Genomic DNA, 24,460 nt, shown 5'->3' with positions numbered 1-24,460 from the left:
CAACACAACCACCTTTAAAAAAGGAAATGTCTTCAGTGGAGCTATAACCGCTATTGACTTAACGAGCAAAGGGTGGTGCTCAAGGTGGGCGGAGTACACACGGGGAACTCAAACTGGGTGGCTAAGATGAGTAGTTTATCTACTTGTTCTAAGTATAGGGGCTGATCTGGAATCTTGCCTAGACGGAGGAGATGATGATCATGGAAGATACAGTACTCAGGTTACGATGATCCACCATAACAAACAAGCTCATATGAGAAACTTCAACAAATTCTTTATACTAAATTTTGAGCTACGATGTTCGATTTTTTTAATACGTCACACTACTTCCCGACGCGTACCACGTAGTACAGTAGTGTTACGTGTTACTCTACTTTAGCATCTTTGATTAAGATATGAATAGAGATTTTGGTGCCAATCACTTTTGGATAGCTTTGTCCTTTTTTGACCGTGCATCATGTCTGCAAGGTGTAAGGGAGTCTGCTGATGGCAGTGTGCAGGCCAAGTACAGTAATAAATGTTAGAAAATATATAGACATACATACTTGAGACGTATGGAGGAGGCTTTTTAGTATTATATACAGCGCTATATAAGACCATGTATTGTACTCCTTAAAAAAGGAATTATTTTAACTTCCATAGGGTTTATAGTGTATTTATAAATAGTATATCCAGTTCATCGTACACTATTGTACCCGGCATGTTTTGCTGTTCAGAGTACGTCCTCGTAATGGACGGATTAAGCATGCTAATGTGAAATCAGGCCGTTGTGTGTACATACCAGGAGTGCTAAGCACAGATGTCTGGCAAGGGAAGATTTTCATATTGTAACCCTTCTTCGGGCTCAGAAACATTGCTTGCGAATACACGCACTAAACACGGAAGAGCATAGTCTCCCTTCTGGATCAAATTCTTCCAAATATGACAAATTCGAAGATAATTTGTATTTTTCCTAACCATACAAACCTTAGCTATTTACAAAGGGTTTACTTTTAGCGCAGCTGAAATGACGAGCCAATAGTTTTTAACGAGGGTTAATTACCCCCGCGCTAGTTAGCGGGGGGTGGGGAAGGGTAGCTTGCTACCCCTCCCCCCTCCACACACCGGTGACTTGCTTCACTTCACTTAGAGGTAGGACTTGACTTGGGGGTCAGGGATGGCGGGCACATATGTGTAAATAGCTAAGGTTTGTATGGTTAGGAAAAATACAAATTATCTTCGAATTTGTCATTTGTTCCGTAACCGAAATACAAACCACGCTATTTACAAAGGGTGACTTACCCCTTAGGAAGGGTGGAAAGTCCCCAGCCTTACTGACTTCGGCTTGCCCGGGGGCTCGATCCCTTAGTGAGCAGCACTAGAGAGAGGGAGCCCCTGTACCTCACAGGTTCCTAGCATCGCTAGGAACGAGTGGCCTACATAAGTAGTGTGAGGAGGAGAGTGTGACTCGTCCTATGAAGTTGACCTTGAGACCTTCAGATAGGAATTCTAGGATAGGACGTTCCCCATACCACCTCGTCAGGGTATGGGAGACGCAACAGTATTAAGCTTAATACTAGGAGCACAAAGAAGCATGGGTTACCTGCAGAGGTCGAGGTCAGCTATGTGAGGACCAGGATGCTGCTTCCCCAAGAGAGGGGAGAATGAAGAAAGAAGTAAGGGTCAGACATACTCTTTCATTCACACAGACTAAGACCGGGTAACAACGCCCTCAACCTACTGCTACTTGTCCAAAAAGGAGCCTGAGGTTAGACCAGCTGTTGTGCAGCCACCACAGGGCCGATAGAGAACGTATCGAGGCTCCTGTGGGTCACGTCTTGCAGGTAGTGGGCTGTGAAGGTCGTTTGACGCTTCCAGACCCCCGCTTGAAGTACCTGCGTCACAGAGAAGTTTCTCTTGAAGGCCAGGGATGTAGCAATACCCCTGACATCGTGGGTCCGAGGGCGACGTGACGGAGGAGGGTCAGGATTCAGGGCATGGTGGATAACCCTTCGAATCCAAGCAGAGATGGTGTTCCTTGTGACCCTCCTCTTTGTCCTGCCTGTGCTCACAAACAAAGCTCGCACATGAGGACGGACTGCAGCCGTTCTCTTCAAGTAGTACCTCAGACACCTCACTGGGCATAGTAGCAGCTGGTCTGGGTCGTTTGTTACAGAACGGAGACTCGCGATCCTGAAAGAGTCGAACCGAGGATCCGGCACTCCAGGATTCTGAGTCTTGGCCACAAACTCAGGGACAAACCTGAACGTTACCTCCCCCCATCCCCTTGAATGGGCGATGTCGTACGAGAGACCATGAAGTTCACTAACTCGCTTGGCCGAGGCCAAGGCGAGTAGGAAAGCCGTCTTCCAAGACAGGTGGCGATCGGAGGCCTGGCGTAATGGCTCGAAGGGAGGTCTCTTGAGAGACCTGAGAACTCGAACCACGTTCCAAGGAGGGGGTCTCACTTCCGACTGGGGGCAGGTAAGCTCATAGCTACGTATGAGTAAAGAGAGTTCTAGCGATGAAGAAATATCCACGCCCTTCAATCTGAAGGCCAAGCTTAAGGCTGAGCGATAGCCTTTCACTGCCGAGACAGAAAGGCGCATTTCTTCTCGCAGATACACAAGGAAGTCCGCTATTGCTGGAATAGTGGCATCGAGTGGAGAGATACCCCTTCCACGACACCAACCACAAAAGACTCTCCACTTCGCTTGGTAGACTCCCTCAGAGGACCTTCGCAGGTGCCGAGACATTCTCTCCGCAACCTGTTGCGAAAAGCCTCTCTCCGCGAGGAGACGCTGGATAGTCTCCAGGCGTGAAGCCGAAGCGAGGCTACGGCCCTGTGAGGGACACCGGAGTGGGGTTGTCTGAGAAGCTCGTGTCGTGGAGGAAGCTCCCTTGGGAGTTCCGTCAGGAGTTGCAGAAGGTCCGGAAACCATTCCGCGTGATGCCATAGCGGAGCTACTAGAGTCATGGAACAGTTGACCGATAGTCTGGTCCTGTTGAGCACCCTTCTCATCAGACAGAATGGTGGGAAGGCGTACACGTCGATGTTGTCCCACCGTTGCTGGAAAGCATCTTGCCAGAGTGCCTTGGGGTCCGGGACTGGTGAGCAGTACAGGGGCAGCTTGAAGTTCAAGGCTGTCGCGAACAAGTCCACCGTCGGGGAACCCCACAAAGTCAGGACTTTGTTGGCTATCTGAGGATCCAAAGACCACTCGGTACTCACTATCTGCGAAGCCCTGCTCAGACTGTCGGCGAGCACATTCCTCTTGCCAGGAATGAAGCGAGCTGATAGTGTTATCGAGTGGGTTTCGGTCCACCTCAGAGTCTCTACTGCAAGATGGGATAGCTGTTGCGAAAAAGTGCCTCCCTGCTTGTTGATATAAGCCACTACCGTGGTGTTGTCGCTCATCACCACCACGGAGTGACCCGCCAGGAACCGTTGGAACTGTTGAAGGGCCAGAAAGACGGCCTTCAATTCTAGCAGGTTGATGTGTAGGCACTTTTCTGATTCTGACCAAAGGCCTGAGGCCCTCTGGTTCAGAACGTGCGCCCCCCACCCTTCTTTTGACGCGTCCGAAAACAGAGTCAATTCCGGGGGAAGGACGAGAAGACTCACTCCCTTTCGCAGGTTCTCGTCGGCCAGCCACCACCGCAAGTCCGTCTGTTCCAGAGACCCCATTGGGATCAGAGTGTCCGGGGAATCGGATCCTTGATTCCACCGGGACTTGAGCCGCCATTGAAGGGATCTCATCCTGAGGCGGCTGTTTGGAACCAGACGGGCCAGGGAGGATAGGTGGCCCAAGAGACGCAACCACGATTGGGCGGGGAGTTCTTTTCGCCTGAGGAAAGGTTCCGCCACCCTCCTCAGCCTTGCTATCCGGTCGTCTGATGGAAAGGCTTTGTGGAGATTGGTGTCTATTAGCATGCCTAGATAAACCAGTCGCTGGGACGGCTGCAGAGAGGACTTCTCGAGGTTTACCACGATCCCCAGATCCTGGCAAAGATCTAGAAGCCTGTCTCGGTGTCGAAGAAGGGTCGACTCCGAGTCTGCTAGGATCAGCCAATCGTCTAGGTAACGAAGGAGACGAATGCCGTTCCTGTGCGCCCAAGTCGAAATCAGGGTGAACACTCTGGTGAACACCTGAGGAGCTGTGGAGAGACCGAAACACAGCACCTTGAACTGGTAGATCTTGTTGTCTAGGCAGAATCTCAGGTACTTCCTGGAAGACGGATGGATTGGGATCTGGAAGTACGCATCCTTTAGATCCAGTGTACACATGAAGTCTTGTGGTCTCACCGCAAGTCTGACTGTGTCTGCTGTCTCCATGCTGAACTGGGTTTGTTTGACAAACCTGTTCAGAGCCGAGAGATCGATGACGGGTCTCCAGTCTCCAGTAGCCTTCTTTACAAGAAAGAGTCGACTGAAGAAGCCTGGAGAGCCGTCCACGACCTCCTGGAGAGCACCCTTCTCGAACATGGTCTTGACTTCGGCCTGAAGGGCCAGCCCCTTTGCCGATCCCATGGCATAGGAGCTCAACGACACTGGATTCGCTGTCAGGGGAGGTTGAGATGACGTGAACGGGACGCGATAACCTTGGCCGATCACCGAGATCGTCCAAGCATCGGCCCCGAGATGTTGCCACCTGCGGACGCAACGCTGAAGGCATCCCCCCACAGGTGGACACGCAGGGGGACTGCCACCCCTAGGGCTTGCGGCCGCGGCCGCCACCCCTAGAAGTCTTGCCTCCCCTGGAGGACTTACCACCCCTCTTGACCTTGGCTGGAAAGGGCTGGGGCTTAGACACCACTTTCTTAGCTGCCGGTGCTTGTTTTGGAGCCTTACGAGGCTGTTGCTGCTGTTGTGGCGGGGCTGGAGGCTTATAGGGCCGAGTTGTAAGGGCCCTGTGGAGGAGGGAGTCCGTGCTGGATTTCCTCCACCTCTCAGCTGTTCGCTCCAAGTCTTGAGGCTCAAACAGGGTCTCCCCCAGGAGGGAGGCATGTCGGAGCCTACACACATCTACGGCGGGGAACTTCGGATGGAATCTCTCGGACACAGCATCGCGACGCTTCAACACCGAGTTGGCCCACAGGGTGGTAACCTGGTGCGCCAAGAACTCGATGGAGCGGGTGCCCGAGAGCAAGAAGGTCTCTAGGGCCTTCCTATTGGTCTCCTTGGACAAGTCCTCAGATCGCAATAGGATGCCCAGAGATCCTAACCAGAAGTCCAGCCACGAAGTGGCCTGCATGGCACACTTAGCGACCTTCTCGTGGTTAAGGATCTCTGCCGCCGAGAACGACACCTGCCGGGCAGAGAGTTTCTCCAAGGGAACTCCCTTCGCCAGCTCCTCCACAGAGTGATGGAGCGGAAGAGCGAGGTTGTGCTCACCCAGGATCTCGAAATACCTCCTCTGCTGAAGGCGAGGAGGAGGGATGAGTTTGTTCCCGGCAGTGGAACGACTGGAGGAGGCAAGAAGTGCGAGCTGAGCATTGGCCCTAGCTCTGGCACTCTTCAGCCCCCGAGACCAGGGCAGAGCTGCACTGGTCTTAGGGGCCTTCCGAACGTCGAACACTTCATCCAGAATTGTGTCTTTGCCTTCACGGGGGGGGATGACTGGATCCGTAAGACTGTTAAGCTGCCTTATCAGGCTTAGGACCTGCCAGAAGGCATGTTCGGACTCTTGCTGTTCTCCTCCCTGCGGGCTGGCAGCTAAGTCTCCTGCCCCAGGAATCTCTTCCTGGGGTGATACGTGGACATTCCCCTGGGTAGTCATGGGTTCCTGTCGAATCCTTGCAGAGGATTTAGGGATGGTCTTGGAATCCTTGGGCTCCCTCCTAGGAGGGATACAGGATCCCAACAACGAGGTTCGAGGGGCCCCTTCCTCACGAGACAATTCTCCTGCCTGAAGCGAAGTCTCCCCCCCTGGTGCCGGGGGGAAGACTACCGGTCCACTGGACTCACCTGAGGACGGAAAGGCCTCGTCCACGGGAGAAGGAGAGAGTACTCGTGCAGGAGAGGGGACCCTCGAGACCGACCTCTTGGGAACCAACTTCGCCCTGGGGGAAGTCACCACGAAGTCCACTCCTCTCTTTCTCTTCAGCGTAGGAGAGACAGCCGCTGGTTTGTTACCCTGGCCGGCGAGTGCTGGTTTCATAACCCTCACTAACGCCCGTGCCAGCGGACCAAACCAAGTCTGCTGCTCAAAGGACACAGAGTCCGAAATCCTCGCTAAGGTGAAAGGGATCGGGCGATCCTTTGGAGTGGACACGACGGTACCTGCCTGAAAAGAAGGTGGGGAAGAATGCTGTAATGACCTGTCCTCGTCCTGCAATACCAACCTGTGCTTGGATGGAGGTGATCCCGAGTGCCGTCTAGGAGCACGCGTCCCTGCTGCTACCACCGGCTGTGGAATTCGCCGCGAACTATGGTCGCGCGAGGGTGAACGGTCGCGCAAAGGCGAATGGTTGCGCGAGTGATCGCGCGGGCGCACGGGCGAGCGATCGCGCGGGCGCGCGGGCGAGCGGTCGCGCGGGCGCGCAGGCGAGCGGTCGCGCGGGCGCGCAGGCGAGCGATCGCGCGGGCGCGCAGGCGAGCGATCGCGCGGGCGCGCAGGCGAGCGATCGCGCGGGCGCGCAGGCGAGCGATAGCGCGGGCGCGCAGGCGAGCGATCGCGCGGGCGCGCAGGCGAGTGGGCGTGAGGGTGGGCAGGTAAATGAACACGTGTCCGAGGCGACGAACGCAAGCGATGGCGCGACGGCGAGGGATCGTGCTGCCGCGTAGGTGAAGAAGATCGCTGGCGATAATGATCACGTGATGGTAAGCGATGGCGAGCAGCATGTGAAGGTGAATGATTGCGCGCAAGAGGGCGGTCGTTCAGGGTTGCGCGATGAGGAGCAGCATGCGTAAGCGGGCGATCGTTCAGGGTTGTGCGATGGCGAGCAGCATGCGCCGGTGAATGATCGCGTGAAAGGGTGCGATGGTGATCAGCATCCGCAGGAAGGCGATCGTTCAGGGTTGTGCGATGAGGAGCAGCATGCGTAAGCGGGCGATCGTGCAGGGTTGTGCGATGGCGAGCAGCATGCGCAGGTGAATGATCGCGTGAAAGGGTGCGATGGTGATCAGCATCCGCAGGAGGGCGATCGTTCAGGGTATTGCGATGAGGAGCAGCATGCGAAAGCGGGCGATCGTGCAGGGTTGTGCGATGGCGAGCAGCATGCGTAAGCGGGCGATCGTGCAGGGTTGTGCGATGGTGATCAGCATCCGCAGGAGGGCGATCGTTCAGGGTATTGCGATGAGGAGCAGCATGCGTAAGCGGGCGATCATGCAGGTTCGTGCGATGGCGGGCAGCATGTGAAGGTGATCGCTGGCGAACTGGTGATCGCTGGCGAGCTGGTGATCGCTGGCGAGTTGGTGATCGCTGGCGAGCTGGTGATCGCTGGCGAGCAGGTGATCGCTGGCGAGCAGAAGGTCGACGCGTGTCCTGTGAGAGGATAGGTTCACGAGCAGGAACGGGAAGATCGCTGGCGCGTTGGCGAACATGTGTTTCTGACACACGATGGTGAGCAGGGAGTTCAGCAGGAACTAAAGGGTGGTCAGAGACCGCAGGGCGATGGTCCTCAAATGAGCGCTGACGCTCGGAAGAGAGCTGACGAGCAGGAGAGCGCTGGCGAGGGGGGCGAACCTCAGGAGAGAGCCGACGAGCAGGTGAGTCTTGGCGAGCAGGAGATCGTCGACGAGCAGGAGATCGCTGGCGAGCAGGAGAGCGCTTGTGCGCTGGCCCTGCTCGCGTAAGGGAAGAATCCCTTAGCCCCGAAGGGACCGTTGCCCGTCGGGTGACGAGTTCTCCAGAAGGCGAAGATCCGGCAGGAGATGGAGAGCGGTCCGCAGAGAGGTTCAAGGAGGGCGGAGTAGTCGGTTGAGGCTGACGAGGAGAGTCCCCCCCGGAGGACGAAGACCCAAAAAGGCGCCTCTTAGTCCCCCTGTAAGGGGAAGGGAGGCCCTTGTGGCGTAGAGGGCGGTGAGCCTTACGGCGGAGGCGGCCTCGGGGGAGATCGTCGGGACCATCGGTCCTCCGAAGGGGAGTCTCCTTCAAAACACTTCCCTCAGAAGGAAGCTGGGCAGCAGTCGAGACCGAAGGACTCACTTCCCCCTTCGAAGGATGCACGGAGGGAGGAGGAGAGCCTAGAGCACCATCACCAGCAACAACACCTGCGTCGGAAGGCCCAGCCACGTCGGAGGCCTCTGTCACCACGACGTCGACAATAGACAGAGGGTCTACCTCCGCTACCACCGGCGACTGTTTAACAGCGGCCCCCAACGAGACAAGGTCAATAAGAGCGACCCTGGAGGGCAAGCCCTTAAGCCCCAGGGACGACCAAATCTGCAACAGATCATCACTGGATAAAGTATTATTATCAATAACCTCCCCCGGAGGAGGAGGGGGAACCGCCTCGCTATGGGAGGCGACGCCCTCTCCCCCCACCGAAGGTAGGGAAACAGAACAAGGGCCTGCGCTCCCACTCGGACGACTCTCCTTAGGAGGCGGACGAGGGGGAGCTTCGGAGGAGGTTTGGGCGGCGGAAGAAGAGTCCCGAGAACCTTCCTCCTTCAAGGCTAACCCCGGAGGAGAACGGTCTCTCTTGGACTTCTTCTTACGCCGACGGCCAAACCTCTCCCACTGGGAGGCAGACCACTCCCTGCACTCACGGCACATGTTATCCTGGTCGCACCGTCGGCCCCGACATTGAGGGCAGAGGGTGTGAGGATCCGTAATCACGTCCGACATGAAAGTCCCACAAGGACGGCCGGCAACTCCAGGGCATGTCCGCATATTAAATAAAAGAAAATAACTGAAGGTCAACTTCCAACCAATCACACAAGCTGTAAAGAAAAAGAAGAAAATTAAAGGCTGTCACGAAGGCGATGAACAGACACGTCTGATCACCGCCGAGCCAAAAGTGAAGTGAAGCAAGTCACCGGTGTGTGGAGGGGGGAGGGGTAGCAAGCTACCCTTCCCCACCCCCCGCTAACTAGCGCGGGGGTAATTAACCCTCGTTAAAAACTATTGGCTCGTCATTTCAGCTGCGCTAAAAGTAAACCCTTTGTAAATAGCGTGGTTTGTATTTCGGTTACGGAACAAACCATCTATTAATTCAGACCCTGTTAGTCTTCTATAAAAACTCAAGGAGGGTTGGGAAATAGAGCAGACTGACTCAAGGTTGGAATATTAACCGGCTACTCAATGTCAGACCCCATAGTTTTTATACCTCCGAGGGATAAGTCCAAAGGCGAAACAGTGTCTCTTCAACGGGAATCAATGTTCGAGTTGAAAAATGAAAATTTTAGTCAAGTTTGAAGTGACGTCGATAGCACGTCCATGTTATTCAGCAGCAAGAATCAAAGTGACTGATCAGTAACTGCTCACTGTACTGGAAAAAGGGGCAAGGGTTGCATGAACCATGTTGTAAGTCTATAATTGCAGGTCCAGGTGCGCTGGAATCAATTCTCTTTTCAAAGGACAAAGGTTTGTATTCGTGTTGGGACAAACTGTATTTTTGGATGGGGAACAAACTTGACCAAACACTTATATGGCCCAACCCACAGCACCAATTCATGATGAAAAAATTTTCCTCCTGGGACTAGTACTGATGTTGAAGGGAATGCCTTTACAGTCATTTAGTAATTAAGTTTCATAGGGGGACCACCACTTAGGATACACCTACTATATACAAATTTGTCACTGGCATCAGCATGGGAGACTTTGGAATTGGGGCCAAGCTACACAATCTCCCTCAACTAGTGTCAAAGATGGCCTCCTTGTCAGACCTAAAGAGATCCAAGCCAATTCTTAGTCACTGGCATCAGCATGGGAGACACTGGAATTTGGGCCAAGCTACACAATCTCCCTCAACCAGTGTCAAAGATGGCCTCCCTGTCAGACCTAAAGAGATCCAAGCCAATTCTTAGTCACTGGCATCAGCATGGGAGACAATGGAATTGGGGCCAAGCTACACAACCTCCCTCAACCACTGTCAATGGCCTCCCTGTCAGACCTACAGAGATTCAAGCCTTTCTCAGGTCAAACTTGCATAGGCGATCTGCGCAACTACAGGAAAAGAGCCTCTAACCTCCAATGGGGAAAAGAGCCTCTAACCTCCAATGGGGTGCAGGAATCAATGTAGGAGCCCCACAAGTCCCCAGGGCGGTCTGCCGACATACCTCTGACGTCTCCTCGCTCCTGATAAGTACTTCCCTCTGGAGAGCATTCGCACTCAATTGTAAGTTGTCTGTCTGTATGTTCAGTTACAGTGTTCAGTCGTCTCTGGCAAATGTCCTGCGTATCTTAAGTCTCTCTGTCCTTCTCTGGTGTCATAAGCAATGTTAGCTTTTTAACTACTGCCCATCAGGTAGGCAGTGGTCTATTTCTCTCCAGCATTTTTAGTAGTGGTGGCAAGTTATTGACTCAATGGGGTTGAGGTTAGTGGTAGTCATGAAGATCTTGCATGATTTCAATAGAGTGAGTGCCTTTCATCCTTCTCATTTCTATTTTTGGGTTTTTAAAGGGATACAATGTTGGTGCAATAAAATATGATGACCTATTGGTCATTCTATCCACCCTATTAATTAGTATCTTTCATCACGCTCGCTTATTATTCAGACCAAGTGCCTTACATTGTATATTCATGAAAACGAAAATTCCACGATATTCCCTCTCCCATATTCCTGGATATTAAAGTTGTTTTGGCCATAGTTATGTAATAAAGTCCATAATATTGTAACCTTTAGACATTGCTGACTTGGTATAAGCAATAGAGGAGATCAATCTATTCTGATTCTTTCATTCTACCTTGTTTCGAGTAATGTTCTAATGTCTGGTCTTCAGCTGCCAATTCTCATCGTAATTTGATGCACAGGAACAGAGTCTATTAAATTTCTTATTCCTGATCTAGATATTACTCTTTGGTGCAGTCGTTCAATTAGTTTGTTATACATTCAAATTTGCTAGGACAGTTCCATCACTGTTTGTAATACTAGGCAAGTTGGGAATTAATCTTCCTTATCAGGTAATTGAATTGGTAGAACTTCAAAATTTCAAATGGGAAGCAAATGTTTTCATGTTGGACAGGCTGACACAAGTTTTTATAGTTTATGACACTGAACCAATCGATCTAAATGGACAAGTCAAGTAAATTTAGCTTCACTTTATAAGACAGGTGGGTACGGAAAGTCTAATACTGTTATTACCGCAATTCCCAATAGGTTCCGTATGTGTAGTTAGCATGAGGTAAGGTCATATAAACAAAATATGTATTGAGTAATACTTAGGGATTATATTTACATTCCAGTACCTAGTATGGTGACCACTGCTCCTCTCTCCTTTGCAAATTTTTATCAAAAATTCAACTACAGTACTCTGCCAAGAAATTACCTTTAAACTTCTAATTTTGTTTAACCATTCAACACTTCTAACATTGATCAAATTTTGCTACCCAGGACACAAAATGGCAGTGAATTACATACACTATGTAATGTTCATAAAATTTATTATTAGCATGATCACCCTGGTCAGACAACCAGTTCAAAGATTAATTTACTAATAAAATGTTCATTGCATGGGTCAAAACCAGACTCATAATTTTAGTTGATCAATGGTAGAAATGAGAATAAAATTCTAATTGTGCAACTGATGCAAGACTACTGTAATGCTAAGGTACTGACTAGAAATTTTTAATAATTTTAGTAATTTGAGAATTCAATGCTTACCTGGCCACCAACAAAAGCCTTTTTCAGTATTCCTTGATGCAACGATTCATCAACATCTGTGGTGTCTGTATACATTCCCGCCATTTCACCCTATAAATATATCAAAATCAATTACCATTTCCTTGTTATACAAATAAAGAAATTTAAAATATACTGGTTTTATATTATAATATATATATATATATGTATATATGATTAATTTTGCACATTTTTACGTGTTTTTTCATATTCAAATAAGCCATATATATTTTTGATATATTAATGTCTGGAATCTCTTAACGACCTCGGGATCAGAGCCCCAGGCGAAATCACACAAAGACAAGAGCTTGGCTCCGGCCGGGAATCGAACCCTGGTCGGCAAGCTTATATAGACAGTGACTAACCCACTTGGCCACGAAGAAATCTTTCTTCGTGGCCAAGTGGGTTAGTCACTGTCTATATAAGCTTGCCGACCAGGGTTCGATTCCCGGCCGGAGCCAAGCTCTTGTCTTTGTGTGATTTCGCCTGGGGCTCTGATCCCGAGGTCGTTAAGAGATTCCAGACATTAATATATCAAAAATATATATGGCTTATTTGAATATGTATATGTATATATATATATATGTATATGTATATGTACAGTATATATATATATATATATATATATATATATAATAAAGAACTTTAAACAGACTGACAGTTGGATTGCAGTTAGTTAATAAGAGCAGATAAAGTAGGTATATCTATCTAATAGGTTGTGGTGGCCGATGTGATAACGTCCCTGACTGGTGAACACCAGACTGAGGTTCGAGTCCCCCACACACAACCTTGTTAGTTTCTTTGAGAGCATGGGGGTTGGGGGAGTCTATAGGTCTATCTACTGATTCATCAGCAGCCATTGCCTGGCTCTCCTTGGTCCTAGCTTGGGTGGAGGGGATTGGGTGCTGATCATGTGTATATATGGTCAGTCTCTGGGGCATTGTCCTGCTCAAAAGGGCAATGTTACTGTACCTTGCCCCTGCCATTCATGACCGGCCTTTAAACTGCACTAGTTGAGAGGGGGGGGGGTTCCTTGTCAGAAGGTTGTTCTTTACAGACTAATGCACTTCCTCTTAACCAGGCAGTGACAACCATGTGGCTAATGCCGTACTGATCAGCAGGTCCCGATCTTTCAAGATTCCTGACTAACTAAACTTCTCTCTCTGTTGCCATATTAACTTAATCCTATGATTGGCAGTGACTTTCAGAGTTTAAACAATTTATAACTGTAACAACCCATAGATTATTATTAAGTTTTGATCTCAAAGAAGTAGGAAAGAATGCGGTTGCTGTCTACTTCCATCAAGCTGTTTGGCAAAAACTTTCTTCTGCTGCCATATTGAACATTAAGTTTCTCTGATAACTGGCACAATGTTAAGATATTTTTGGATTTACAATATCTATACAATAGGTCTCACTCTTAAAGTAATTGCACCTTCAAGGTCAACAGGATTAACCAATATTCTATATAAACCTCAACAACTACTAGTACATCACAAGTGATCAGCATGCACATCCAATAATACACAGCAGAATTGGGTTTAAAGAATAAATCAGCAGTTACCACTTTAGATTCCTAACATGAGAGAACATGAATGACAGCGACAATTCTCTAGCGGAATAATGTTCTAGAGACTGTCAAGGCAATCCCCACCCAAACTAGGACCAGGGAAAGTCAGGCAATGGCTCTTGGCTCCAAGGTTATAGTCACTAAAAGAAAGTATCGAGGTTGAGTGGAACTCAGAGCATGGTCTGAAAAATTATCAGGCAGGGATGTTTCCAATAGGTCATACCACAACCCTGCAATTCTAGAGTTGCAACAATGAGGGACCATCAGTGCAACCCAGATGCCACCTACAGCCAGGCAAAGGTAGTGGACAGGTAGTGGACTCTCCGGCCATCAAATCAGTGGCAGAGGATCAACATTAATGAACGCACTAACAGTTCTGGTTAGAAATAGAAATCATCTATCTATTGTGGGATAGGTTGAGGAAAGTCTTAAATTTCCAGAGTAACAATGACTATTACAAACTTTCTAGAATGAATGGGTAAAATTGTTTGGCAGATTATTATCACTTGCTAAGCTACAACCCTAGTTGGAAAAGCACGATGCTGTAAGACCGAGGGCTCTAACCAGGAAAATAGCCCCGTGAGGAAAGGAAATAAGGAAACTACAAGAAAATTTATCAACAAATAAATTAAGATATTTTAAGTAATAACATTAAAATAAATCTCTCATATATAAACCCTAAAACACTTGGAGAGAAAAAAGAAAAAAAAGTGTAATAGGATAGAATAGTGTCTCTGAGTATACCCTCAAGCAGGAGAACTTTCTAGCATGACTGGGTAAAACTAATTGGCAGAGGGTATAGAATCAAGTCCGCCACTACATTGAAAGGGAAAAATGAACTATTGAGATTGAGTTATGCAACTAATCCTGGGAGCGGCAGTCTGGATGACAATTTCATACCATAACCATAACCTAGGTAATTAATAATGAAAAAAAAAAATATTTTTTTTTCCAAAGTAATTTGTCCTTTAATTAGGGACAAAATTTCAGTGCAGACTGAATGGTCATTGAATTTATGAGGTATAGTTAACAGGTGGTGGATGAAGGAGAGAAGGCCCGCTGCACTCTTGACAAGAAGATAACCACCACCCTGTTCCAGTTAGGACAGGGGGATCCCTAGCAGCCGACCACAGACCCTTCCAACAACTAAGAGGAGATATCTGGTGGCAGAACTCGTGTGGAAATAATGTGGTTTCTCAGAGTAAAGGTGCCCCAGCAGACGAGCTGAGACTACGATCTTAAATTGGGCTTGCTGATGAGATCATCTGACAGAAACTCCCTGCTTACCACTATTCCCAGATTGTGACAAAGAGTGAGAATCTGATCTCAATCATGTAGCAACTATCTCATTAGGGAGGCCAGGGATCAGCCATTTGTAGAAATGCATCAACAGATGTGAGCTCAATTTATGCAGCAACTGCCCCCTTGGGAAGGTCAGGATTAGCCAGCAACTGGCCCCTTGGGAAGGCCAGGATTAGCCACTGTTTTTTTTACAATTGATCCCAAGCTGCTATGAAGGTGAACAAGCACCGAAGCTGCTTCCAAGGTGAACACCCAAGGAGCAGTAAACAGTGTAGAGCTCACTCTACACCTCGTAAACCTTACCCAAGAGGAGGTAAAGGAAAAGACAAGTGGAGCTTTTAAGAGGACTGAAGCAGATACTTGACACAACAGAGAAAAATAGCCCATTGAGGAAAGGAAACTAGAAAACAATATAAACTAAAAGAGAAGTAATGCACCTTTAAATTACCTGTCTCATACGTAAACTATAAAAACAGAAAGTAGAGAAATAATATAAAATAGCATGTCCAACTGTATTCTCATGCAAGAGAACTCTAATTCCAGACAGTGGAAGGCCTTGGTACATGGGTAACACCACTACGAAGACAACAGAACAATGGTTTCATTTCGGAATGTCCTAGAAGGACTGCTTACCATAGCTAAGGAGTCTCTTCTACCATTAACAAGAGGAAAGTAGCCACTGAACTTTTGGTGCAGTTAGGTAAACTCAGTGTTGTCAGGTGTATGAGAACTGAGGAGAAAGTGGAAAGCATAGGCTTGACTATTCAGTGTACAGTATGTGTAGGCAAAGAAAGAATGACCCAGAGAGAGGGATCCAGTAAATCTTTTGCAGCAGTACGTCAATGAGTGGCTGGTGTCTTGACCAACCTACTACCTATAGGTAGTAAATTAATAAGAGATAACAAGGCGTCAGTCGTTTTTTTTCAACAGCCAGTTATCAAAATGGTTTGCCAACTGGTGACAAAAGCATGTTCCAGCATGCACACTTGTATTTCCACTCTGGAGTTGATGATCCTGTTAACTTTGCAAAGTCAGTCCAAACCAAGTACAACCTCTATTCCATGGACAGCACCAGGAATATAATAGCGAGCTGAAAAAGGACCGGGAAGAGCAAAAGCATCAGAAAAAATTTCCCTGGTACTGATCACAGCAGAATGAGGCACAGAGGAAAAGTCCACCCAAGATAGAATGAGTACAGTAACACATTTCAGTCTTAAACTATGTCCCTTTCTCTCTCAGCAAGGTGATGGAGGGCACCTAAGCTCCTCCATTACCAGGGAGAAAACAGTGTACAGGGAAGTAGTCATATCCCGCTATCCTAGAACCACAAACCGTTGCTACTGTGTTGTGAGGAGCCCTTTCCTTATGAGTAGGGATGGCCTTCTTGGACTTCTTTAACCTTTATCTTTCTTCATCAAAAGGTCAAAGGAAGAAAACGTAAGAAATGCCTTCCGTATTTCTTCCTCTTCCAGACTTTCATTCCCCGACTCTACAAACCGAAAAGTTGACGTCTGCACGCTGGATGCTCCACAAATGACACGAAAAACACGGGTAGACGCGTGAACAAACAGGGGCCACAGGCACTGCTGGGTACCATGCATTCTTGGCACAGGGACTTGCTTATGCTAACACTCAGCCTTGAAACCTTCCGATGTCGGAGCTTTTCCCGCTGGCACAGATGTCACTTCACAGACCTTAACTGATATTTTTTGACCTGTGAATTAAAAGGGATCCAAGATGGAATGAGTAACAGAAGTTCAGTCTTAACTATCTCTCTCTCTCTCTCTCTCTCTTGGAGAAGGGTGTTGAAGGGCGCCGAAGCTACTCTACCAACGATAGAGGAAAGCACGTACAAGAAAGTAGAGCCATGTCCCACTAACTTGAAAACGCAAGAGTTGCTCAACTAAAGGGGAAAAACACAGGTTAGAACCACGTCCCTGTCTTTAAAAGCAGAGACACGAGATCAAACAGGGTCACTAGCATTGACCATGTTAACACATTTTGTTTTTCTGGCAACAGGCCTGGCTTATGCTTCACCTCAGGCCTGGCACCTTTCTGTCTGTACTGGTGTTCTTTGCAAGGCTAAAAAGGCCCCTTTTGTTCCTCATAAATTCCTTTTTTCATCCCAGGATATGTGCAAGTGGTAGCCTCAACTGTCAGCCACCTCAAACAGTCATGGATGGCATAATTGAAGTTGTCAGCTTTCTGCACGGAAATAGATAAAAATCCTCAAACTACGACTGGGGTGCATCAACCAAGGGATAGAAAAGTGCTCCTTGCTTTTAACACATACTCAGCAAAGAATGATCCAGGGACATACAGTATGCGGAAAAAGGCAGCTGATGTACACACACAAAGAGAGACTTTTTTGGCGTTACCAAGACGAACACCTAAAGGAGGTTTAGCTCTTCTGAATCTTCTTCCCCACAGTATCGCGTGCCACTAATTAGGAGGCAATGACCTGCATTTGGTATAATTGCGAACAATCATGCTCAATACAAGCAGTGTATGTATGGAAATACAGACAGTTTACTCATAAAAGCCCTGCAGCATCCACACTTCCCTAAGTATGAATAATCTTTTTTTTTCAGATACATTACAGCAATTTTCGGGGTCTCCTTTACCATTGCCATGACAAACCCCAGAGAAAGATTGACATCTTTGCTTCAACTTTCGAGGTTTATGCCTGCCACTACACATGAGGCATGATCTACATTTAGAAGGCATTACCTGGAGTAGGCTTGATCTCCCTTCATTCTGCTCATGACAGACATCTGCCACTAAAGAGGTATTTTGTCTGCCAGAGAAGGTTTGACCTTTTTTCTCGACCAAGGCGCAATACTGCCATTGCACAGGAGGTAATTACACTCGACACATGGGGATAACTGTGATAAATCATGCTCCTTTGGAGTGCAGAGATAAGAGATTCTTCCATTTCCAATGGTATTATGCTTCTTCCATTTCCAATGGTAGTATGAATCTCTTGCTAGACATACAACGACAATATTGTTTCCTCTGGTTAGGGATTGCAAAGACAAACCCAAAAAGGACATAGTTCTCTCCTCCAGCGTTCAATTCATATACGAAATTGAAAATCTGAATTTTGAATAGGTTGCAACAATACACATAGAAATTTAGAACTTGTAATTAGATAAGAGCTCAACAGTCCGTCAGTATTTGTTGCAGCCTACATTAAGAGTAATTTGAATAAGGGAGCAACAGTCTGTTAGTATTCATTGCAGCCAAAAATTGAAGCAGGTCTCCTCCAACAAGTGGTGGGGTGGGGTTTCTCAACTGCGCACCGTCATTAAATAATCTCTTTACGAGTTCAATAGCCGTTGTTGTTTATGGCAATATTACCTGGCTATTGAAAAGGATGAAAGTTTGTTTCAAGTCAGCATTCAAGACAAAGGTGTCGAGATAGAAAATCTTTGGATTTTACTATGGCTAGGGAATTGGCAAGCAGGCTTCTTATTCATATTTTACCAGTGACTACATCCAACAGAGGGGCTCTCTTGGGCCTTAACGTTTTACAGTCCTGTATTCCTCTTAACTAGGTATAGTTCTACAACAGGAATGAGTATGTAGTCTTCCTTGAGCTCAAAATATAGTTTAAGATTATTGTTTGGAGGTAAGCGGGAGATGTAGCATATAACCTTCTCTCGGATGTGATATTTGCCAACCAATAACAATGTGTTGTGACTATGATCACACAACCCAGTCATCAGAAGTTCCAAAGGCTCCTTCTAATGGCTTAGAGTTGAGATTTCCAAGTCTACCATCAAAAACTGAGGAAAGCACGTTAGTTATTAATGGTCAAGTTGAAATTACCAAATCTAGCGTTAATATTTTAGAGTACATATACCATTAAGTAACCAAGATTCCATTGTCAATTGTATATCCAAGGAAAGACAAGCAACTTATTACCCTGTTTTTTACGCTTTTGCCAAAGGACGCATCTTCTCTAAGGCTACCTAATAGAATATTCATTTTACAAAATTAATATGGGAACCCATTATCACTAACGATATATTATGGCGATGGAGGAGGCATTGGCACCCACTTATTACATCTGCACACTGTGATGTTGGGTTGCAATATTTGGAGAAGACTTGCCATCACAGACAGAATACTCTGGCCTATTCTTTCCCCATTCTCCTCTGCCCTCATGCACTTGACATCATAGATTACCAAAAAAAAATCTCTTCACACAGGGGTTGGTTATCTACTGTAATTGTTCAATGAATACTCTCCTCTTAGTAAGGGTTGAAGAGACTTTTGCTATGGTGAGTTACTTCCTTTACTTACTGGGCTAGTTTTCCCTAATTATGATGATGATGGTAAGGTTCCTCTACATGAAACCAAAGCAGTTCTCTATCCTATAGCAGTTGACTTTGAGATATAATACAATGTTAGTGTTACAGAAGATGAGCACATGCTTGGGTAATAATTAAATTATATCTGCATGGATATTAGAGAACTGTGAAATATTACCCTTGTAACAACTTTTAAGGGTGTTTTTCTGTTTCTACACAGCAGGGGCACCCTACACTCTCCAGGACCTTTGCAGTCGTCGTATATGCATTCAAGGGCCTCTTGAGAGGCTTAATATCTCATCATTCAATACATGCCACTGAAGGTTAGGAAACTAAATACACAGTAATACTATTACTATTGCAAGCTAAGCTACGACCCTAGTTGAAAAATATCCCACTGCAGAAAGGAAACAAGGTAATAAACAAACTACAAGCAAATTAATAAACAATGGATAAAATATTTTAGAAACAGTAACATTAAGTTAGGTCTTACACATATCAACTATAAATATTTCACATAATATAAAAGAGGAAAAGAAATAAGATAGAAGTGTGCCTGGTGTACCCTCAAACAAGAGAATACTTGTCTAAGACAGTGGAAGACCATAGTACAGAGGGTATGGCACTACCCAAGAATAGACAACGAGGGGTTTATTTTTGAAGTGACCTAGAAAAGGAACTTACATTAGCTAGATTTTTTTATACCCCACCATAAAGAGGAATGGTTAAAATTATAGTAACGGATGGGACAAAATTTCAAACAGAAAACATATTTTCTCATTATATATAACGTGCTTTTGAGCGAAGAATTGTTGGGGTGTGTGTATGATAGCGACCACCTGTATGTATTATCATGTCTTACTTAGAATATGGCAGTGTAAGGGGGGTTGCAGGGGGCATTAGCCTCCATTAGGTAAGGACACGGGTTGTAGGGTAGGGGGGGGAGTTTAGATTAGTTGATGTCAACTTTTAATGAACGCATGAGGAACTGGCCGCTGATATACACAGGCTCCTAATTGTTTGATAATCTGTTAGGTGTATGTAGACAGTGGAGAATTATTTGGTGTAAGTGTTGAAAAAGGGACAAAATGAACTGCATCCAGCAAGAGGGATACAATTAAGTATTGTCATGCCAGTCAAAGGATCAAATAGCTCTCTCGCAGCATTATATGTTTCAGCAATACACTTTGTCCACATTATGTATACTGTGACAAGATCCCAATTGTTTGGATATATCCCTTTCAAATGCTATTTTACATTTTAAAGCTGGACATGCAAAAAATAGCATACATATTGTAGTAATTTAACAATTCACAATACAGTAGTTAATAAATTTCACGAGTCCTTAGAGAAATGGTTTTAGTTTTACAGTTGTGAAATCTCGTGACAACCGGCTTTACACATTGACAACAAATTCTTGACCATTAGAACGGTCTTAAGTTAGGTTGGAACCTTAGTTCAAGTATAATACAGTTTCCCTTGGATTTCATCCATAAGCCCAACCATAAACACTGCAGTCTTAGGTTAGGTTGAAACCTTGCTTTAAGTATGTAGGTAAAGTTGTTAACAGTTCATTATCGTAGGTTATAGGTATAATTATAATACTGAAACTATTCATTTGTCATGGGAACGAGTGTCATTTTCGGAGAGTGTAATTTTTTCTTAAAGAAAAAATAGTTTTTTTTCCCTAGGTTACATTACCCTGTAATACACTACAATAATACCATTGGTTTTTACTAAAAGTTTCCCGGACCGCAACTACAATGATAACCCTTACATTATATAGAATATAGTTTCATGTCAACTTCGTCCATTGGAATTTGGTGAGTTTATATCAACAACCATTATAAAACCGTTCACAGAGTTATGGCCTATCACACCTACTAGATAGGCCTATGGGTTATGTACGTTAGAATAGCTTCCTAGAATTAATTACTAAATCATAGGTTTGAGTGTTATGTATGTTATAATAGCTTCACATCATCATTTCCAATATATAACCATCAGCTTATGATGGCTTCATATCATTTTCAATAAAAACTATAAGCTTGACTGAAATAAGTTATCTCTTAATGCACCACATTCGCCCCAAAAATACTTTGTAACGTTTGGACAGCACTTCAACCATACCCTTATCACATCATCATCATCTAGGAAATATGGTAAACAATAATTAATTGGACAATAGTTTAACACAGGGTTGTTGTGATCAGATTGTTGTGTCGCTGTCTGGTGTTTGCCAGAGGGGAGTTCGCGTCCCGCTCAGACTCGTTTGGGCCATTAGTCTGCAACCTTACCAATGTGAGCTAAGGTTGGGGGGTATGTGGGAGCCTATAGGAATAACTGCAGAGTCATCAGCAGCCACTCCCTGGCCCTCCTGGTCATAGCTTGGGTGTAGAGGAGGGTTGAGCGCTGATCGTACAATATATGGTCAGTCTCTAGGGCACTGTCCTGATCTCTAGGGCAACGTCACTGTGCCTTGCCTCTGTCATGTGCGACCTATAAAACTTAAATACTTCTAGCTATACCTAGAGCTGGTTCACTGGTTGTGTTAGGCCTGTCGCAAACACTATTCCTATATATTCCTGGAACATGACACAGTAAATAATCGATCAGTCTACATGTACGTTCTACCGGTACCAGATCCGGAACATTTGGCTGCATGTGCCATAAGGGTTAATTTTAAGACCAACACCAGGAATTTAACACAGGAACTCCTTTACAACACCCAAATTTTGACCTAAATCAAAGTAACCAACAGCTTACAATGGGGCAATGTACTTCACTAAGTTGAATTTCGCGCTCCGAGTCAGGACATAACACGTCACCACAACATATCATAAGTACTTACAACAAACCCGGACATAGCTTCTATGTTTTCTTCATTTGGAGCAGAAGACCTTCTTGTAGGTAATAATTATGCAACATGCAATACAATAATCTGAAATGTGTCGTAATAATGGAAGGAATCAAAATCACGGACTGACACAAGTACTTGGTATAACAGCCGAAACGTCACTGAGAGAAGATGTGCTCATGGAGGTGTTATATATCATGCATACGAACCCACGTCCTGTCGAGACGTACCGCACAGACCTGTTCGCAACTTGTTTCGGTCTTGCAGTACGTTCAAATCGTGAACTTGCAACTTGATAGGATTAATAACCTTGGATATTTGGAATTTCGTGATGAGGTACTGATTTTGCTCGTTTCTAAAAGCAAGCAACATTCATACCATACGAAGAATGTAGAATCTATGTAATAAAGACTAGAGTTACGTTAAATTATATTTTTCAAAATAAAAATCCTTACAATTTGGACAACGTTCTTGACTGATGACTAAAATTAAGAGCTCCTATCAAGGCAATCGTCCGAATGTTGAGACAAATTCTCAATTATAGCGTGTACCATACAGTAACGTGCAAGACAAAAAAAAAAAAAAAAAAAAAAAAAACAGCTGCCAAGTAAATAAAAACCATGGAGGTATGTCCAGGGTGGAATTTGTTGTACTTACTTTTACTTTTACTTTTAGGGGTTTAATTCTCGCCCTCCGACAGCCACTAAGAGTGTTCAGGCGGGCCTTGATGTGTGAAAATAATTTCTTTCCAGTTTATATTTTGCTTTGTATCTTTTCAGTTATTCGCTAGCATTTGTATCCAGGCTTATTAGTTTTCAGATCACTATTATAACACTTTCCAAAGAGAAAGTCTTCAGGTTTTTCTTGAAAGCTGCCACATTTTTGCTATTCTTGACATCAAGTGGAAGGTCGTTAAAGAGTCTCGGTGCAGCATAACAAAAAGTTCTTCCTCCTATTGCATGATTCACACTAATTTCGAAGTGTCTATATAGGTCATCAGCATGCTAACTCTTACAGCAGCGCTAGTACCTTGAGGGTAGGGGACCAAGCAAGCACACAGACATTTAGGCTTATCATTTGTAAGTGATTTGTGAGTCAACAAACAAATCTTAAATTCAATTCTAGCCTTAATAGGTAACCAATGTAGATCGATCAGTGCAGGCGTTATTCTCTCCCGAAATATCAGTCTAGCCGCCCGGTTTTGCACATTTTGAAGTTTTCTTAGTAGTGTATTGGGCAATTTATAGTAAAGAGAATTGCAATAATCAAGCCTTAATATTACGTGACTCATCACTAAAAATTTTGTACTGCCTTCTGTTAAATATTTTCTAATAAATGCTGTTTCTCAGGTGATAGTTACACACTTTCACTGTGTTCACTACTTGATCCCTCACTGACAAATTACAATCTATCAGTACACCCAAATTTTTCACAACAGGCACAATCCTAACATCAGCGTCACCAATTTTTATACTTTGAAATAGTTGGTAATTCTTCAAAGCCACATTTGTGCCAAAAACATACATTCTGTTTTATCATCATTTAATTTAAACTTTTCCCTCTGCATCCATGTTTTTATTTCAGTCATTATCTCGTCAATTTTCTTCTTTGTATCTTGTGTTGTTGAAATTTAAAGGTAGAACTGAGTATCATCTGCACATAGTTTAAAGCCCACTTTCTGTTTTTTTCAAGATATGTGATAGCTCGATAGTATATATATTGAACAAGATAGGGCCCAGAACACTACCCTGTGGTACACCTTTTATAAGAATTCTCTCACTAGATCGGTTTCTAGAAACTTCTACAATAGTCTTCCTATTCGTTAAGTAGTTTCACAATCATTCCTGTGCTTCCTCAGTCACTCCAATGGACTTTAAGTCGTCAAGTAAGTACTCGTGCACAACAGTATCGAAAGCAGCACTAAGATCTAACAAGATAAAAATTCCACACTTTCCCTCATCAAGATGATCTATCATATCATTCATTATTGAGCATAAGGTAGTTTCTGTAGAGTGATTAGCTCTGTAGGCCGATTGATTTTCCGGGAATACCTCTAACTCATCAATATGCGCCCATTATTGCTCACTTTTGATCTTTTCAATAAGCTTCGACATGTAGGATAAATTTGAAATGGGCCTATAAGAATTTAATTCGTTTACATAATCTTTTCCTTTGTATATTGGTTTGATCAACGCAGTTTTTTTTCACAGCTAGGAAAACTGGAGTGTGATATACTTAGGTTAATCATATTTAGGTAAATATTATATACAACTTGCTTGTTTGGAGATTCACTTATTAAACTATTCAGGAAAGGGTAGTTTCCACAATATGTATTCTTCATCTCTCTCATAACCTTTAACAAGTCACGCATATTTATTTCCTTAAATTTTATTAACTTCTTACCCTCCTTCACTGACATAACTGACTGTCCTTCTAACTGATTTTGGGGGAAACCTCTATAAATTTTATCATCTTTTTTCATTGTAGGTTAACAAACAATTCAATAGAATAAACTGAAATAGCTATTTTTTTCTCTCTCTCTGGGACAACTGGCTCACTGAAATAAATCAACGGGGATGTCACCGTATTCTTTATCACAATTGTCTTTATTTTTGCGGTTCCTTTATTGTATAGGCTTAACACTTTTT

At 45.2% G+C, this 24,460-nt stretch overlaps 1 protein-coding gene across 3 annotated transcripts in view; it reads right to left on the bottom strand.

The window, feature by feature from the left end:
• Window positions 1-21,974, bottom strand: part of LOC137641592 (uncharacterized) — a 103,961-nt gene extending 81,987 nt beyond the window's left edge. The window contains exons 1-2 of one of the 3 annotated variants that reach the window (XM_068374301.1): window positions 21,807-21,974; window positions 11,750-11,839 (exon numbers count right to left, since the gene is read on the bottom strand). In XM_068374301.1, the coding sequence (XP_068230402.1) occupies window positions 11,750-11,839; window positions 21,807-21,821 (105 nt within the window). In that variant the 5' untranslated portion in view covers window positions 21,822-21,974. The other 2 variants (XM_068374300.1, XM_068374302.1) reach the window with 2 other exon arrangements.
• Window positions 21,975-24,460: the final 2,486 nt, after the last annotated feature.

Source organism: Palaemon carinicauda, chromosome 5 (genome assembly GCF_036898095.1).
Source record: "Palaemon carinicauda isolate YSFRI2023 chromosome 5, ASM3689809v2, whole genome shotgun sequence".
Classification (NCBI taxonomy): domain Eukaryota; kingdom Metazoa; phylum Arthropoda; class Malacostraca; order Decapoda; family Palaemonidae; genus Palaemon; species Palaemon carinicauda.
This window is presented reverse-complemented; position numbering and strand designations above follow the sequence as displayed.